Raw genomic sequence first — 18,494 nt, 5'->3', positions numbered from 1 at the left:
ATATTATCAACAACAGTATCAATATTAATTATAATTTCAGCATAGCAGTGATTAAAAATCCCTCATTGACATCATTAGACATTTATAAAAATAATCAAAAAGAACAATAGTGTCACAGTGGCTTACACTTGCATGGCATCTCATAAGCTGGACAACACACTGTGTCCAATGTTTTCACAAAGATAAAATAAGTCATATTTTTGGTTTGTTTAAAAGTTAAAACAAATTTACATTATTGCAATCAGTTGATAAAACATTGTCCTTTACAATTATAAAAGCTTTTAAAAAAATCTACTACTCTGCTAGCATGTGAGCAGACTGGGGTAGATCCTGCTGAAATCTATGTATTGAATGAATACACAATCCTTTTGAATCAGAAAAATATGGTTTTTGAAACAAGAATCGCGTTGAATCAAAAAAATCGATATATAATCAAATCGCGACCTCATGAATCGATATTCAATCGAATCATGGGACACCCAAAGATTCGCAGACCTAGTTCTCAACCTTTTTTCAGTGATGTACCCCCTGATGTATATGTATGTATATATATATATATATATATATATATATATATATATATATATATATATAAGAAAAAAAAAAATAAAAAAAAAATATATATATATATATATATATGTGTATATATATATATACATGTGTGTATATAAGAACAATTATTATAAAAAATACACACACACACATATATATATGTGTGTGTTTGTGTGTGTATTTTTTATATTAACTTTTTTTAATAAAAAATGTTATGGGTTAGTGCGTCTGCCTCACAATACGAAGGTCCTGCAGTCTTGGGTTCAATCCCAGGCTCGGGATCTTTCTGTGTGGAGTTTGCATGTTCTCCCCGTGAATGCGTGGGTTCCCTCCGGGTACTCCGGCTTCCTCCCACCTCCAAAGACATGCACCTGGGGATAGGCCCCTCCCACTTCCAAAGAAGGTTGATTGGCAACACTAAATTGGCCCTAGTGTGTGAATGTGAGTGTGAATGTTGTCTGTCTATCTGTCTTGGCCCTGCGTTGAGGTGGCGACTTGTCCAGGGTGTACCCCGCCTTCCGCCCGATTGTAGCTGAGATAGGCGCCAGCGCCCCCTGCGACCCCGAAAGGGAATAAGCGGTAGAAAATGGATGGATGGAAATGGTTATAATATAAAAAAAAATTACACACATAAATATATGTATATATATATGTATATATATATGTATATATATGAATAAATAAGGTACTATCTAATCTAATCTAAATATGTGTGTGTGTGTGTGTGTATTTTTTATAACTTTTTTTTATAAAAAATGTTATGATACAAAATAAAAAATCCCCCTTACATATGTATATATGTATTTATATATATATATATATATATACATCCCACTCTCCCTTGTGTAGGGGGTCCAGTCCGATCCGGTGGCCATGGAGGACGTACTGGCTGTCCAGAGTCGAGACCCAGGATGGACCGCTTGCCTGTGTATCGGCTGGGGACATCCCTGCGCTGCTGATCCGCCTCCGCTTGGGATGGTTTCCTGCTGGCTCCGCTGTGAACGGGACTCTCGCTGCTGTGTTGGATCCGCTTTGGACTGGACTCTCGCGGCTGTGTTGGATCCATTATGGATTGAACTTTCACAGTATCATGTTAGACCCGCTCGACATCCATTGCTTTCCTCCTCTCCAAGGTTCTCATAGTCATCATTGTCACTGACGTCCCACTGGGTCATCATGTGTGTATTTTTTATTTATTTATTATTTTTTAAATAATGTATAACATTTACAAACAATCAAATACACAAACATATATTTATATATGTATGTGTATTTTTTATTTTATTTATTCATTTTTAAATAACATTTAACGTTTACAAAGAAGCAAAGAAACACATAAAAAATATCCATACACACATATTTATATATATATATATATATATATATATATATATATATATATATATATGTTTATGTGTGTGTATTTTTTATTGTATTTATTTATTTTGAAATAATATTTAACATTTACAAACAAGCAAAGAAACAATAATAAACAAAACAAGTACAGCGCTAGGGGTTTGTAAACTCAACAAAGCAACTAAAGTAGAATGCAATATATATATATATATATATATATATATATATATATGTGTGTGTGTGTATGTGTATACATACACATATAGATATATATATATATATATATATATATATATATATATATATATATATGTATATGTAGCAATGTGTAAAGCCATAGGCTCACACAAATGTCTTAAATAATCCAAATTTGGAGGACAGCTTCACAGCTTTTTGGTTGTTAGAGGTAGACCGCGTTTTAAAGTAAAGCTGTAATTCTTGTTTTAAAGGCCCAAAAAAAGGTCAGGTATTGAGAAACTTCCATTCATGATGTAATATTTTGGTGTTTACTGGGCGGTGGCTAATGGCGCGCGGCCCGGTGACGTCACATCCGGCCGCCCCCTGCCGTGCTTCCTGCCTTGCTGAGGGAGGGGACGGTGCTGACGGCTGGGTGGACGCGAGGAGCGACAAGAAAGCCCTAAGAAAGTCTCAGAAGAGCGGGGGAAACGGCCCGGGTGTCCACCGTCCGTCGGGAGATAAAAAACAACCCCGAGTTTCCGCAGCAGCCGAAATTGTCACCGAAGAAAAAAAAAATGTCGACTAGTCGTCAGCTGAGCGAGAGCAGGGCCATCCCGACCAGGACGGTGTTGATCAACGACTCAACGCAGCTACCTCATGACTACTGTAGCACCCCTGGAGGCACTTTATTCTCCACCACTCCTGGAGGTAAGTGTCACAATGAATGCTGCCATATTCCTGGCCTTTAGCTGCCTTGTCTTACTCTTCAAAACAAAAACAAATGTAAGCCACGCCTCTTCACAGCGACCTTGCTCTCTGATTGGCTCGTTTGCAATGCAGAAAATCGGACGTTTCCGCTATCAAATCACCTTTTCGTTTCTTAAAGCCCTACTGAAAGGAGATTTTCTTACTTAAGCGGGGATAGCAGCTCCATTCTATATTTCATACTTGATCATTTCGCCATATTGCCATATTTTTGCTAAAAGAACATCGACGATAAAGTTCTCAACTTTTGGTCGCTAATAAAAAAGCCTTGCCTGTACCGGAAGTAACAGACGATGTGCGCGTGACATCACGGGTTGTGGAGCTCCTCACATCTGAACATTGTTTACAATCATGGCCACCAGTAGCGAGAGCGATTCGGACCGAGAAAGCGACGATTTCCCCATTAATTTGAGCGAGGATGAAAGATTTGTGGATGAGGATAGGGAGAGTGAAGGACTAGAAGAAAAAAAAAGGCGAGGGCAGTGGGAGTGATTCAGATGTTATTAGACACATTTACTAAGATAATTCTGGAAAATGGCCACGGGTTTGGTGACCGCCAGTGTCTCCAGTGGGAGGAGGTAAGAGAGTCCGTAGCTGCAGGAGGACGCAGGCTCCGCTCATGTCTACGGTAAGAGCCGACTTATTACCACAATTTTCTCACCGAAACCTGCCGGTTGACATGTGGTCGGGAACCATGTTCGCTTGACCGCTCTGTTCCATGGTAAAGCTTCACCTCCGGGAATGTAAACAAGGAAACACCAGCAGTGTTTGTGTTGCTAAAGGCAGCTGCAATACACCGCTTCCCACCTACATCTTTCTTCTTTGACGTCTGCATTATTAATTGAACATATTGCAAAAGATTCAGCAACACAGATGTCCACAATACTGTGTAGTTATGCGATGAAAAGAGACGACTTTTAGCCATGAGCGATGCCGGAAGAACATGTCCGCTCCAACCGGTGACATCACGCGCACGCATCATCATTCCGTGACATTTTCAAGAGGATACTTTGCGGGAAATTAAAAATTGCAATTTAGTAAACTAAACTGGCCGTATTGGATCTTTCTGTGCGGAGTTTTAAAGTCCTACTGAAAGCCACTACTAGCCACCACACAGTCTGATAGTTTATATATCAATGATGAAATATTAACATTGCAACACATGACAATACGCCCGCTTTAGTTTACTAAATTGCAATTTTAAATTTTGCGCGTGGTATCATGTTAAAAACGTTGCGGTATGATGACGCGTGCGCTTGAGGTCACGGATTGTAGCGGACATTTTGATCCAGCACCGATCCCGGCTAAAGGTTGTCTGCTTTAATCGCATAATTACACAGTATTGTGGACATCTGTGTTGCTGAATCTTTTGCAATTTGTTCAATTTATAATGGAGACGTCAAAGAAGAAAGATGTAGGTGGGAAGCGGTGTATTGCGGCCGCCTTCAGCAACACAAACACAGCCGGTGTTTCCTTGTTTACATTCCCGAAAGCTGATGGTTAAGCTTTGCTAAGGAACAGAGCGGTCAGGCAAACATGGTTCCCTACCACATGTCAACCGGCAGGTTTTGGTGAGAAAATGGTGGTATTAAGTCGGCTCTTACCGTAGTTATGAGGGGAGAACTTGGGTCGTGCCTCGCCTGCAGCTGCGGACTATCTTGCCTCCTCCCAACGGCCGCCCCCGACCGTCGGATGCTTGCACCGTGGAGGCTAAAAGTTGTCTGCTTTAATCGCATAATTACACAGTATTGTGGACATCTGTGTTGCTGAATCTTTTGCAATTTGTTCAATTTATAATGGAGACGTCAAAGAAGAAAGATGTAGGTGGGAAGCGGTGTATTGCGGCCGCCTTTAGCAACACAAACACAGCCGGTGTTTCCTTGTTTACATTCCCGAAAGCTGATGGTTAAGCTTTACTATGGAACAAAGCGGTCATGCGAACATGGTTCCCTATCACATGTCAACCGGCAGGTTTCGGTGAGAAAACGGTGGTATTAAGTCGGCTCTTATCGTAGTTATGAGCGGAGAGCTCGCGTCGTGCCTCGCCTGCAGCTGCGGACTCTCTTGCCTCCTCCCAACGGCCGCCCCCGACCTTCGGATGCTTACACCGTGGGGGGGGGGAACCTCAGCCTGGCTGCCTTGCCTCGTGCAGAAACGTGGCTTCCACCGAAGACACTGGCGGTCACCACACCCCTCCAACTTTCAGGTACAACCATATAATCTAACTAAAACACTAGTAACACAATAAGCAGATAAGGGATTTTCCAGAATTATCCTAGTAAATGTGTCTAATAACATCTGAATCGCTCCCACTGCCGCCGTCTTTTTTTTTCTTCTAGTCCTTCACTCTCACTTTCCTCATCCACAAATCTTTCATCTTCGCTCAAATTAATGGGGAAATAGTCACTTTCTCGGTCCGAATCGCTATCGCTGCTGGTGGCCATGATTATAAACAATGTTCAGATGTGAGGAGCCCTACAACCCGTGACGTCACGCGCACATCGTCTGCTACTTCCGGTACAGGCAAGGCTTTTTTATTAGCGACCAAAAGTTGCAAACTTTACCGTGGATGTTCTCTACTAAATCCTTTCAGCAAAAATATGGCAATATTGCGAAATGATGAAGTATGACACAGAATGGAGCTGCTAGCCCCGTTTAAATAAGAACATCTCATTTCAGTAGGCCTTTAATGTCCTCCTCGTGACTGGGGGAGTTCCCTGTGGGTACTCCGGCTTCCTCCCACCTCCAAAGACATGCACCTGGGGATAGGCCCCTCCCACCTCCAAAGACATGCACCTGGGGATAGGCCCCTCCCACCTCCAAAGACATGCACCTGGGGATAAGCCCCTCCCACCTCCAAAGACATGCACCTGGGGATAGGTTGATTGGCAACACTAAATGGTCCCTAGTGTGTGAATGTTGTCTGTCTATCTGTGTTGGCCCTGCTATGAGGTGGCGACTTGTCCAGGGTGTACACTGCCTTCTGCCCGATTGTAGCTGAGAAAGGCTCCAGCACCATTACGACTCCGAAAGGGATAAGCGGTGGAAAGTGGATGGATGACGGACACATTGTGTTCACTCAGGGCCTGTGTAAGGGAGGTGTTTAGGGCACGTCCAACCGGTAGGAGGCCACGGGGAAGACCCAGGACACGTTGGGAAGACTATGTCTCCCGGCTGGCCTGGGAAAGCCTCGGGATCCCCCCGGCAGGGGCTGAACAAAATGGCTGGGGAGAGGGAAGTCTGGGCTTCCCTGCTTAGGCTGCTGCCCCCGCGACCCAAACTCAGATAAGCGGAAGAAAATGGATGGAAATAATACATTTTCTGTTTGTTTGTTTTTTACCACAACAAAGGGAGAGAAAAAAACTGTTTCAATGGCATTGAATGTTATGTAGATCACAAGGAAGTGTTTTAAATGTTTTGTTTTGTTCAGATTATTTAGCTTATATTAACCTACATAACACTGGTTTTAGCAACTTTTTTGCAAAAGTGTCATAGTGTCCCTTCATCTGTCAATTTTATTGGAAAAAGGTTTGCACACCCCTCCTTTATTATGCTTAACTGGTGACATTTTGACCAAATTTGACTCTACAGGCACCTTTCCTACGTACATAAATGAAGTATTGCTATCTGGAGTCCGGCCAGGTGAATATGGATAGTACAGTGCGGCGTTATCTTGGCTGTTATAAAAGTCTTCTGTCAGGGAATTTTGCTGACCTGTTTGTCAGTTTTGGTCTGGAACAGGTTCCTGCTAACAAATGACTATAGCTGTTACTGAGCTGCAGCAACTTGTGAGAAGCATCTAAGAATCTTGTTATTGGGGTTGAAAAGTGCTCTGACAATCATGCAAGTCAGCAAAGGGAGAAATGTGCTCATACATTTTCAGCCTACTTTATAGATTTTAATAAATATATGCAATTAGGATACAACTAAATGATACAACTACAAGTATCATTTTTGAAATAATCTATCAAACTATAAGAGTCACAAAGGTTTCAATCTATCAGGACCTCTTGAACACAATACAGCGCACAAGGAGTTAATCTTGTTGAATACATTTATCATGTCTTTTGTTTGAATCATCAACCAGTGTTGTTTCAATAAATATTTTCTTCTTTTTTTTAAATAATAAGGATTGTCTCTTTTAGCCAGTTAATTGCATACATGTTTGAAGCTTTTACCTTCTTTATTATTGAAATATTAAAAATCAATTGAAATGTAGCGCATTGTTTTTTTAAACACAAACTGCAATTAATTATTGAATATTATTTCATGTTTGTTAACAGTTTATTATACTTTGATACTTCCATACTGTGTAGAACTCTGGGGAACCACTTTTAAAACCAGAATTAATGACATTGTTTTGCTGTACGGCTAATAAACAAAGCAGGATATTATCACCATACCCATCCATTATTTGTTACATCAAAACTTATGACATTTCAAGATATTGTTTATTATAAAATAACACAGATAATGTTCAAGGCAAAAATAAATACTCTTCCAGAAGGAATTCAAACATACTTCTCTCTACAGAGCAGCAAATACAATCTAAGACATGAATCTAAGTTTATTTGACCAAAAGCAAGACTAGTTGTTAAACGTAGAAGTTTATCTGTTCTCGGTGTTCATTTGTGGAATTCTGTTGGTAAAGAAATAAAAATGTATTCATTTCAAAAAGGACATGTCACAATGTATTTTAAAAAGTGATGTGAATTAGAAATGTATGTTTGTTTGGTTAAATGTTGTATTTAGAAGGTGTGTATGTTTATCTATTTACAAAAAAGTGCATGTGTGAAAGTACATATTTTTGTATAATTTGTTAAAGGGCAACTTAAATGTAAATGCTGAATGACTATATTTCTTTTTGTATTACAAAATTATTAGAAAAGGTAACTTAATTGAATGAAAAAAAATTATGTTGGGCATATAAGCTTTTTTGCTTCTGCCTGTTTCAGTCATGTTATTCTTTTTTGAATCGTGATCCATGTTTGAATATGTTTTTGTTAGACTGAAAATAAACTGAAACTGAAACTGAATGTTGATACATTCAAGTGTATTTGACCAGAAATGGATGGTGGCATGATTGTAAACCTTAAGTAGCATTTTTGATATGATATTGCGAAACAAAATGCCACGTCTTCAATCAATCAATCAATCAATTAATCAATGTTTATTTATATGGCCCTAAGTCACAAGTGTCTCAAAGGGCTGAGAAACCTTGGAGAGGACCGCAGATGTGGGTGACCCCCACCCACCCCAGGGGAGACCGGATGCAATGGACGTCAATTGTGTCTAGCTATTGTGAAAGTCCAGTCCATAGTGGATCTAAGACAGTCCGATATTGGGGCACGCAGGTGACCATCCCGAGCGGAGACGGGTCAGCAGCAGTCTTACCTTATACACACACCATAATAATAGTCCTATGTTAAGCAGTGCGGCTTCATAGCTTACCAAAGTCGTACTAAAACATGTTGATAGATTTTGGAGCGCCGTGTGTAATGTTCTATAATTTCAATGGAACATATAAATAAATAAATGGGTTGTATTTGTATAGCGCTTTTCTACCTTCAAGGTACTCAAAGCGCTTTGACACTACTTCCACATTCACACACTGATGGAGGGAGCTGCCATGCAAGGCGCTAACCAGCACCCATCAGGAGCAAGGGTGAAGTGTCTTGCTCAGGACACAACGGGCGTGACGAGGTTGGTACTAGGTGGGGATTGAACCAGGGACCCTCGGGTTGCGCACAACTACTCTCCCACTGCGCCACGCCGTCCCTATAAAATGTTGGTGTTGTTTACTTGAGTCATATTGCCATCATAGTGCAGCCTACACATGTCGCTTATGTTTGACTGCCATCTACTGGTCGCACTTATCATCACCATGTACTAAATAAAATAGCTTTGAGGTGGGTAAGCACAACCAAACTTATTCCTTACATTAGGCGCATTGTCGAGTTTTGAGAGAAAAAGGGATTTTAAGTGCGCCTTATAGTCCGGGAAATACGGTATGTTTTGAATGTATTTACCAAGGTTAGTTACCCCAGGCTTCCAGCTCACCCGTGACCCTAAATGAACAGCGGATGTGTTCCCTCGTTACAGGAACGCGGATCATCTACGACCGAAAGTTCCTGCTGGACATGCGCAACTCGCCCATAGCTCAAACCCCGCCGGTCCACCTGCCTGTCATCCCCGGAGTAACCAGCCAAAACACGCTCAACGAGAAGCGCAAGAACGAAGCCAACAACCACGACGGGAAGCCTGCCAGCGGTAGTTTACACGCTGTCACTGAAAGAAGCCTCAATTTGCTGACCCGTGCTCTTTTTTTTCCCTCCTTTGTGTCCCAGGTGAAGACGCTCAGTTCGAAATGGACATCTAACAGACTGCTCCGGCACTGGCAAGAAAAACTACAAAAAAACAAAGTAAATGACCTGGCATGTGCCGGTGTGCCAGTGGCTTGGCTTATTAGAAAACCAATGTTGTTGAGCCCTCATGGCAGCCATCTTTTTCTTCTCTCCGCCTCCTTGCAGTTGGATGTAAATGTGTCCATTACGGGGATTCAGTGCGTACTGGTACTGGAAACTGGCTTTCTTTCAGTCCATATCCATAGCTGCTATACTAGTCAAGCACCACACAACAATGGAGCTTATCGTGCACATGTTACTGGCAGTGGATCTTTGGCAGAGCACTCCCTCCGACCAATACTCTTGGTCGGAAGTTTTTATTTGATTTTATTTTGGCCTTTAAAGGGGAACATTATCAGCGTCAATATATACCTTGATGCTGCAGAAAAGACCATGTGTTTTTTTAACCGATTTCCGAACTCTAAATGGGTGAATTTTGGCGAATTAAACGCCTTTCTGTTTATCGCGCTGGAGGTGATGACGTCAGAATGTGACGTCGCCGAGGTAACACAGCCGCCATTTTCATTTTCAACACATTACAAACACCGGGTCTCAGCTCTGTTATTTTCCGTTTTTTGGACTATTTTTTGGAACCTTGGAGACATCATGCCTGGTGGGTGTGTTGTCGGAGGGTGTAACAACACTAACAGGGAGGGATTCAAGTTGCACCACTGGCAAGAAATCTGCCGCCAGACCCCCATTGAATGTACCAGAGTGTCTGCACATTTGAGCGGCGATGCTAAGACAGACATGGCACAGAGATGTATGGATAACCTGCAGATGCATTTGCAACTATAAAGTCAACGAAATCACAAAGGTGAGTTTTGTTGATGTTGACTTATGTGCTAATCAGACATATTTTGTCGCGGCGTGACTGCCAGCTAATCGATGCTAACATGCTACTCTAATTGATGCTAACATGCTATTTACCGGCGGTGCAAAAGCAGACATGGCACAGAGATGTATGGATAACCTGCAGATGCATTTGCAACCATTAAGTCAACCAAATCACAAAGGTGAGTTTTGTTGATGTTGTTGACTTATGTGCTAATCAGACATATTTGGTCACGGCATGACTGCCAGCTAATCGATGCTAACATGCTATGCTAATCGATGCGAGCTGTATGTACATTGGAAACTAGATACCCACATTTAATGCGAAACAAACACTTACCAATCGACAGATTTAAGTTGCTCCAGTGTCACAAGATGCGAAAGTCCTGATGGTTTGGTCCGCACATTTTACCGGCGATGCTAATAAGGCGGCCATGCTATGGGCCACTTCATTAGGTACACCCACGCTATGGCCGAATAGCGTCAATAGCTATTCGCTCAATAGCTTCAATTTCTTCTTCAATTTCGTTTTCGCTATCTGCCTCCATACTCCGACCATCTGTTTCAATACATGCGTAATCTGTTGAATCGCTTTAGCCGCTGAAATCCCAGTCTGAATCCGAGCTAATGTCGCTATATCTTGCTGTGCTAACCGCCATGTTGTTTGTATTGGCAGCACTGTGTGACGTCACAGGGAAATGGACGGTGGTTTGGAAGATAGCGAAAATAAGGCACTTTAAAGCTTTATTTAGGGATATTCCGGGACCGGTAAAATTTTGAAAAAAAACTTAAAAAAATACAACAAGCCACTGGGAACTGATTTTTATTGTTTTTAACCCTTTTGAAATTGTGATAATGTTCCCCTTTAAGTTCGGATTTTTGTTGTTGAAAAGCACATCATTTATTTTTGTCCCCCTTTTTGCGGATATCGGAAGTACTTGAAAAGCTCCACGACGGTTACAAGGATGCATATTTGCCTATTAGTCAGCACTTTCATGCCATTCCACTATTTATTAACGCAAACTTGTGACAGATTCTGTGTTTATTGTGACGAGTTTCTCCACTGTTGTTGAAGGCAGCGAGCTAAATTGAGCCCAAATCAGGAGTCTGCAAAGTGAGACCTGCAGGGGGGTCCATTCCTAGCTTGTAAAAAACACATACAATTAAACCCAGTCTGGACATCACACAGTATTTCTCATCTTTGAATAACATCCATTATAGCAGGGCTAGGGAACCTATGGCTCTCCACTCTCAGATCAATCTTAGCTGACATTTCTACATGATATCCGCTGGTAATCCGTCAGGTTCAAACACTGATGAAATCTATTAAACAGACGAGAAGCAAGGAATCGTGCAAAGACAGAAGCAAGGAATCGTGCAGAGACAGAGTTCAATTTGGCTCAATGAGGAGACGTGTTTTGGGCTGTATTCTAGTTACAGATCCAAACTACGTTCTAATTGTCCAGCCTCTATTTATTTGGGAGGTCGCTGTTTACATCACTGAAGCTGTCGCCGAGGGAAGGGGGGTAATCTCGACAACTCCAGTTAGACACAATATATGACTATACAAAAATGCAAATGTGTTGACGCTGGTGATATCGCCTTGTCTGTCTGCGTCACGGCGGTGTCAGCAGGCCGTTCATGGACACTGATAGCAGACTAGTTTGCAATCTTTTGGATTGGCAGTTTTGCACAGACAAAGAAAAATACCACTTCAGCACAATTGACAATAACTATAGCAACGGCCCTTAAGCATAAAAGTTGTGTGATAATATATGAATCATTTTCTACCATAGCTGTTCATGAAGTTGCATTAATTTATTATTGGTTAACCTCAGAATAAAAATCTTATTAAAAAGAATACTTTAGAAATGTTGGTCTTACTTTTGTTGTATTTGGCGTTAAAAATATGATATGGCTCTTACAGATATACGTTTTAAAATATTTAACTTTCATGGCTCTCTCAGCCAAAAAGGTTCCAAACCCCTGCATTGTAGGGTCAAAAAATATATTTTTTTGAGAGGGTCCTTTTGTTGCTTATACCACAAATCTGAGACTTTTTTTCCAATATACAATAAAGGCCAAAAGTTTGGACACCTTCTCATTCAATGGGTTTTCTTTATTTTCATGACGTTATAGATTGTCCCTGAAGGCATCAAAACTATGAATGAACACATGTGGAGTTCTGTAATTAACAAAATAAAAAGGGGATATAACTGAAAACATGTTTTCTATTCGAGTTTCTTCAAAATAGCCACCCTTTGCTCTGATGAATGTTTTGGCATTTTCTCAATTAGCAAAAAGAGTTTCCACCTCACATCGTTTTGATGCCTTCAGGGACCATGACAAATGTAAATAGTCATGAAAATAAAGACAACGCATTGAAATGAGGAGGTGTGTCCAAACTTTTGCCTTGTATTATATTTAATTGCTCAAAGCAAATTTAACAAACACTAGATTGATTCTTTTTTTGATCTATTAAAATACACGATTACATTTAATCCCTTAGGGGAAGAAAAATGTGGGAATTATAATAATCCTCAGCCAGGATAAATTCATATCTCTGCTTCCCCTACATTTATTTTGGATGTTTGGGTGCATTAAAAGTGAAATGAGGAAGCTTAGCTAAGAAATAATGAAAGTTGCTCATTTTTGGGGTGAAATAACTGTTAAAGAGATCATTTCCACACAAGATAATAATAAACACATTGAAATTAATTGTTCGTCTTGCAATTTTTGCCACTCCCAACTTTACTTGAATATTTAGACCTGTGAAAAGGCAAAGGTTTGTCTTTGGAAGACTTGAAATGATCTAGAAATGTTGTATGCATTTGATTTTCTTGAATTAAAAAAAAAAATGCAGCTCACTGTAACGAAGGTCTTGTTTGGTTCTAGAAGTGATTTGTGAGAAGGTTCACTCAAATGATGCCATCTGCAAATCTGTCCTCAGTGTCCTTAATTCTTTCTACTGTATTTGATTTGACATTTTGAAAGGTGTCATGCAAGCCTGACTTCAATGCAATGCAGGACATAAAGCCTACTGCTCACTGATGTGTTCGACTGCAAAACAGAGGTTTATTTTTTCACTGGAAACGTCGGACATTGTGTTCAGCAACTGAGCAAAAAAAACCAACAGGATTACTTTTGCTTTGTTTTTGTTTTTTTTCCTCAAGCGGGTGTGGAGTTGGAAAGAACAGTGTCCCGGATGAGCGACCCACTTAAATTGAGGTGATTGTTTTATTTATTTACAACAATTCACCCCATTCAAAATGTATGTTTTTTTGTTTACTCTCCTAAAATTCTGGAGTGAAAATGTATTTCAAGTCAGTTTGGTTGGGCAATGAGGACTCAACATTGGGCGAGAAATAAATATATAAAAAACAAGATTTGGAATATGGTTATTGTAACTTTCTGTTCTGATTCAACTTTCTTTTTCATGAAACACCCAAAAACAAAATGCCAGTGGACGCTGTTGCGACAAGATCAATAAAGTTCTGTAACAAAACAAAAAAGACATGATTGTGATGTACTCTTCATTATGTTGGTGAGAATGTTTGGAAACTTCTGTCAAACCTCATTTTAGCTCAGGGAAAATCTGACTATTTGAATCAGGGGTGGCCAAAGTGCGGCCCGCAGCTAATCGCCACTCACTCTGCAAAAATTGCAAAAATAGAAAATAAACATTTAAAAAAAAAAAGTGGAATGAGGTGAAATCTAATGAGAAAAAGTGTCAATGTTGACACAAAGCTGCCATGCAGGCAGTTTTTTTTTTTCCTTTTGTCTTTATTTTCTTTTCTTTTTTTTCCATTGCTCAAAAAAAAAGGACAAAAAAATCTATGTTATAATGAATTATTACTTAAAAATCATCATTTTAAAATGCTTTATGTGGAAAAAATATAGCATATGTTGTGTGGTTGCCATATAAAAACATCAAAGTTTTGACCAAAGAGCATAAAACAAACAAAATAATAGTTCAAACTTCAAATCGACAGTTATATCGGAAGTTGATCTTGAAATTTTAAGTGTTAAAAGTAAAAACAAATCTAATAAAAATGCATCACTTTATGAGTGGGGAACCTTTCGGATCTCAAATATATTTAGTAGGATTTTATTTCACTTTTCACTGTGATTACTCAAAAATATACAATCATTAAAATCAATGGTGTCCTGCATTATTGATCTTTGAGGGCTTTTATTGCTAAATAAAGGAACTCTCCTGCATAAAGTACTATCTATCCATCTAAATACTGCATATATCAGTTTTACTATCAAAAACAAAGTTGTCTTTGACAGAAAAGGCAGAAAACCTTATTTGTTTTACTTTTATATCCACCTCAAGTGGATATAAAGATTTACTGTGAGCATTAAATAATAATAATAATAATTTCACTTAATTTTAACATTTTAGTGAGCATTTTAGGAGCCCTAAGGATTAAAAAGAAATCCAAATATTTTGTTATGGTTGTAAAATGAAAAATATCAAAATGGTCCCCGCATGCTCACATTTTTCTCTGTGCGGCCCTCTGTGGAAAAAGTTTGGACACCCCTGACATATGCATAAAAATATGTTTTCTTTTGTATTATTTTTTTCAATGAATTAAGTAACGCTTATGACAACCTTTTTCCAAAACACAATATAGAATGTGAGATATAACAGGATAATGCATACTTTTATCATTTGTTTTCTAAATGGTTACAAAAAAGTGGGACTCCAAAAATGTACTGTGGGACCCCATTTTTAGGACTTGATGGAGTCCCTGGGGCCCACTTTTAAAAGTTCCTAGCACCAACACTGATGGAGTATTGGTGCGTGCAACACAGCAGCAGGCGGCTGTGGCCTGCGGGCCGGATCTAATACTAATCAAATATCATCTCGGAGGCCGTAAATAATTCATTTGTGGGCCGGATCTGGCCCGCGGGTCTTGACTTTGACACTTAGGTTCTAAAGCAGACACTACGCTTGTCAAAATTGTTTTCATTGCTAATTGTTTTCATTGAGCTGGAGTGCTAACAGAGACTGGTTCAGGACAACAATTGGAGTGCTAACAGAGACTGGTTCAGGACAACAATTGGAGTGCTATCAGAGACTGGTTCAGGACAACAACTGGAGTGCTATCAGAGACTGGTTCAGGACAACAATTGGAGTGCTAACAGAGACTGGTTCAGGACAACAATTGGAGTGCTAACAGAGACTGGTTCAGGACAACAACTGGAGTGCTATCAGAGACTGGTTCAGGACAACAATTGGAGTGCTATCAGAGACTGGTTCAGGACAACAACTGGAGTGCTATCAGAGACTGGTTCAGGACAACAATTGGAGTGCTAACAGAGACTGGTTCAGGACAACAATTGGAGTGCTAACAGAGACTGGTTCAGGACAACAACTGGAGTGCTATCAGAGACTGGTTCAGGACAACAATTGGAGTGCTATCAGAGACTGGTTCAGGACAACAATTGGAGTGCTATCAGAGACTGGTTCAGGACAACAATTGGAGTGCTATCAGAGACTGGTTCAGGACAACAATTGGAGTGCTATCAGAGACTGGTTCAGGACAACAATTGGAGTGCTATCGGAGACTGGTTCAGGACAACAATTGGAGTGCTATCGGAGACTGGTTCAGGACAACAACTGGAGTGCTATCGGAGACTGGTTCAGGACAACAATTGGAGTGCTAACAGAGACTGGTTCAGGACAACAATTGGAGTGCTATCAGAGACTGGTTCAGGACAACAACTGGAGTGCTATCAGAGACTGGTTCAGGACAACAATTGGAGTGCTATCAGAGACTGGTTCAGGACAACAATTGGAGTGCTATCAGAGACTGGTTCAGGACAACAACTGGAGTGCTATCAGAGACTGGTTCAGGACAACAACTGGAGTGCTATCAGAGACTGGTTCAGGACAACAATTGGAGTGCTAACAGAGACTGGTTCAGGACAACAATTGGAGTGCTATCAGAGACTGGTTCAGGACAACAATTGGAGTGCTATCAGAGACTGGTTCAGGACAACAATTGGAGTGCTATCGGAGACTGGTTCAGGACAACAACTGGAGTGCTATCGGAGACTGGTTCAGGACAACAATTGGAGTGCTATCAGAGACTGGTTCAGGACAACAATTGGAGTGCTATCAGAGACTGGTTCAGGACAACAATTGGAGTGCTATCAGAGACTGGTTCAGGACAACAATTGGAGTGCTATCGGAGACTGGTTCAGGACAACAATTGGAGTGCTATCGGAGACTGGTTCAGGACAACAACTGGAGTGCTATCGGAGACTGGTTCAGGACAACAATTGGAGTGCTAACAGAGACTGGTTCAGGACAACAATTGGAGTGCTATCAGAGACTGGTTCAGGACAACAACTGGAGTGCTATCAGAGACTGGTTCAGGACAACAATTGGAGTGCTATCAGAGACTGGTTCAGGACAACAATTGGAGTGCTATCAGAGACTGGTTCAGGACAACAACTGGAGTGCTATCAGAGACTGGTTCAGGACAACAACTGGAGTGCTATCAGAGACTGGTTCAGGACAACAATTGGAGTGCTAACAGAGACTGGTTCAGGACAACAATTGGAGTGCTATCAGAGACTGGTTCAGGACAACAATTGGAGTGCTATCAGAGACTGGTTCAGGACAACAATTGGAGTGCTATCGGAGACTGGTTCAGGACAACAACTGGAGTGCTATCGGAGACTGGTTCAGGACAACAATTGGAGTGCTATCAGAGACTGGTTCAGGACAACAATTGGAGTGCTATCAGAGACTGGTTCAGGACAACAATTGGAGTGCTATCGGAGACTGGTTCAGGACAACAAACAAAGGAGGAAAAAGTCCAGGGTAAATAGTCCAGCACCAGGAGGAAAAAGAAAGGAAAGAGCAAGCAAGTGTTGTGCAGCCATTGCTCTTACTTAGTGAGCTCTGCTGTCCAATCTAAATGATCATTTGGAAGAGTCCTTCTCTCATGGTCTGATTCTAATGCACACAAAGTCCCGCTGTAATGAGAAAATGCAAGTCAGGCATCACACAATGTGTGCAAAATCACTTTACTGCCAACAACTTTACAACTGTCCCCATACCTATGTTGTGGTGCCGCTGCCAACAACATAGTTTTGGCTGCCATTCTAAGTCCAGACCTTATCGGGCAGGTTGTAGTTTTCTTTGCAGGGGGCTGCCATCCTAAGCCTGGACCTTATTAAGGAAGTTGTAGTCTTCTCTGCAGGGGGCTGCCATTCTAAACCTGGACCTTATTGGGCAGGTTGTAGTCTTCTCTGCAGGGGGCTGCCATCCTAAGTCCAGACCTTATTGGGCAGGTTGTAGTCTTCTCTGCAGGGGGCTGCCATTCTAAGCCTGGACCTTATTGGGTAGGCTGTAGTCTTCTCTGCAGGGGGCTGCCATTCTAAGCCTGGACCTTATTGGGCAGGTTGTAGTCTTCTCTGCAGGGGGCTGCCATTCTAAACCTGGACCTTATTGGGTAGGCTGTAGTCTTCTCTGCAGGGGGCTGCCATTCTAAGCCTGGACCTTATTGGGTAGGCTGTAGTCTTCTCTGCAGGGGGCTGCCATCCTAAGCCTGGACCTTATTGGGTAGGCTGTAGTCTTCTCTGCCATGGTTGAGAGTGTTGAACAAGAGCTGCCATCAGTCAACATCTTATCACCCCATAGATGTCTCTTTGTCCTTGAGACTGGACTACGCACAGCAACACTGCCAACTGCTCATGGGCTGGGTGGTAAGAGCCACTATGGATTGAACTTTCACAGTATCATGTTAGACCCACCCGACATCCATTGCTTTTGGTCCCCTACAGGGGAGGGGTGAGGGGGGGGCGGGGGGGTTGCCCACTTCTGAGGTCCTCTCCAAGGTTTCTCATAGTCATCATTGTCACTGGCGTCCCACTGGATGTGAAATCTCCCTGCCCACTGGGTGTGAGTTTTCCTTGCCCTTTTGTGGGTTCTTCCGAGGATGTCGTAGTCGTAATGATTTGTGCAGTCCTTTGAGACATTTGTGATTTAGGGCTATATAAATAAACATTGATTGATTGATTGATTGATTGATAAGGGAGGAGGGAGAAAAGGAAGACCAGGTGAGGGTCCAAAAGGTAAATGGGTTATACTTGTATAGCGCTTTTCCACCTTTTTAAGGAACTCAAAGCGCTTTGACACTATCTCCACATTCAGCCATTCACACACAGATGACGGGAGCTTCCCTGCAAGGCCCTATCAGGAGCAAGGGTGAAGTGTCTTGCTCAAGGACACAACGGACGTGACAAGGATGGTACAAGGTGGGGATTGAACCCGGAACCTCAGGTTGCTGGCAGAGCCACTCTCCCAACTGCGCCACAGCGTCCTTCCAGGTGAGAGGTGGGGAGTTCCATCAGAGAACAAAAGTGATTATCCGGATCTCAATC

General features: G+C 41.4%; 1 protein-coding gene across 2 annotated transcripts; it reads left to right on the top strand.

The window, feature by feature from the left end:
• Positions 1-2,467: 2,467 nt before the first annotated feature.
• On the top strand, positions 2,468-13,472 carry eif4ebp2 (eukaryotic translation initiation factor 4E binding protein 2). 2 transcript variants are annotated; one of them, XM_061910018.1, is made up of 4 exons: positions 2,468-2,793; positions 8,953-9,120; positions 9,198-9,272; positions 13,262-13,472. In XM_061910018.1, exons 1-3 carry the CDS (start codon positions 2,661-2,663, stop codon positions 9,227-9,229), a joined length of 333 nt encoding a protein of 110 aa, XP_061766002.1. In that variant the 5' UTR covers positions 2,468-2,660; the 3' UTR covers positions 9,230-9,272; positions 13,262-13,472. The 2 variants fall into 2 exon arrangements, with proteins under 2 accessions (XP_061766002.1, XP_061766001.1); XM_061910017.1 differs by having other exon boundaries at positions 9,198-13,472.
• The last annotated feature ends 5,022 nt before the right edge of the window (positions 13,473-18,494 follow it).

Source organism: Nerophis ophidion, linkage group LG09 (assembly GCF_033978795.1).
Source record: "Nerophis ophidion isolate RoL-2023_Sa linkage group LG09, RoL_Noph_v1.0, whole genome shotgun sequence".
NCBI classification, from domain to species: domain Eukaryota; kingdom Metazoa; phylum Chordata; class Actinopteri; order Syngnathiformes; family Syngnathidae; genus Nerophis; species Nerophis ophidion.
This window is presented reverse-complemented; position numbering and strand designations above follow the sequence as displayed.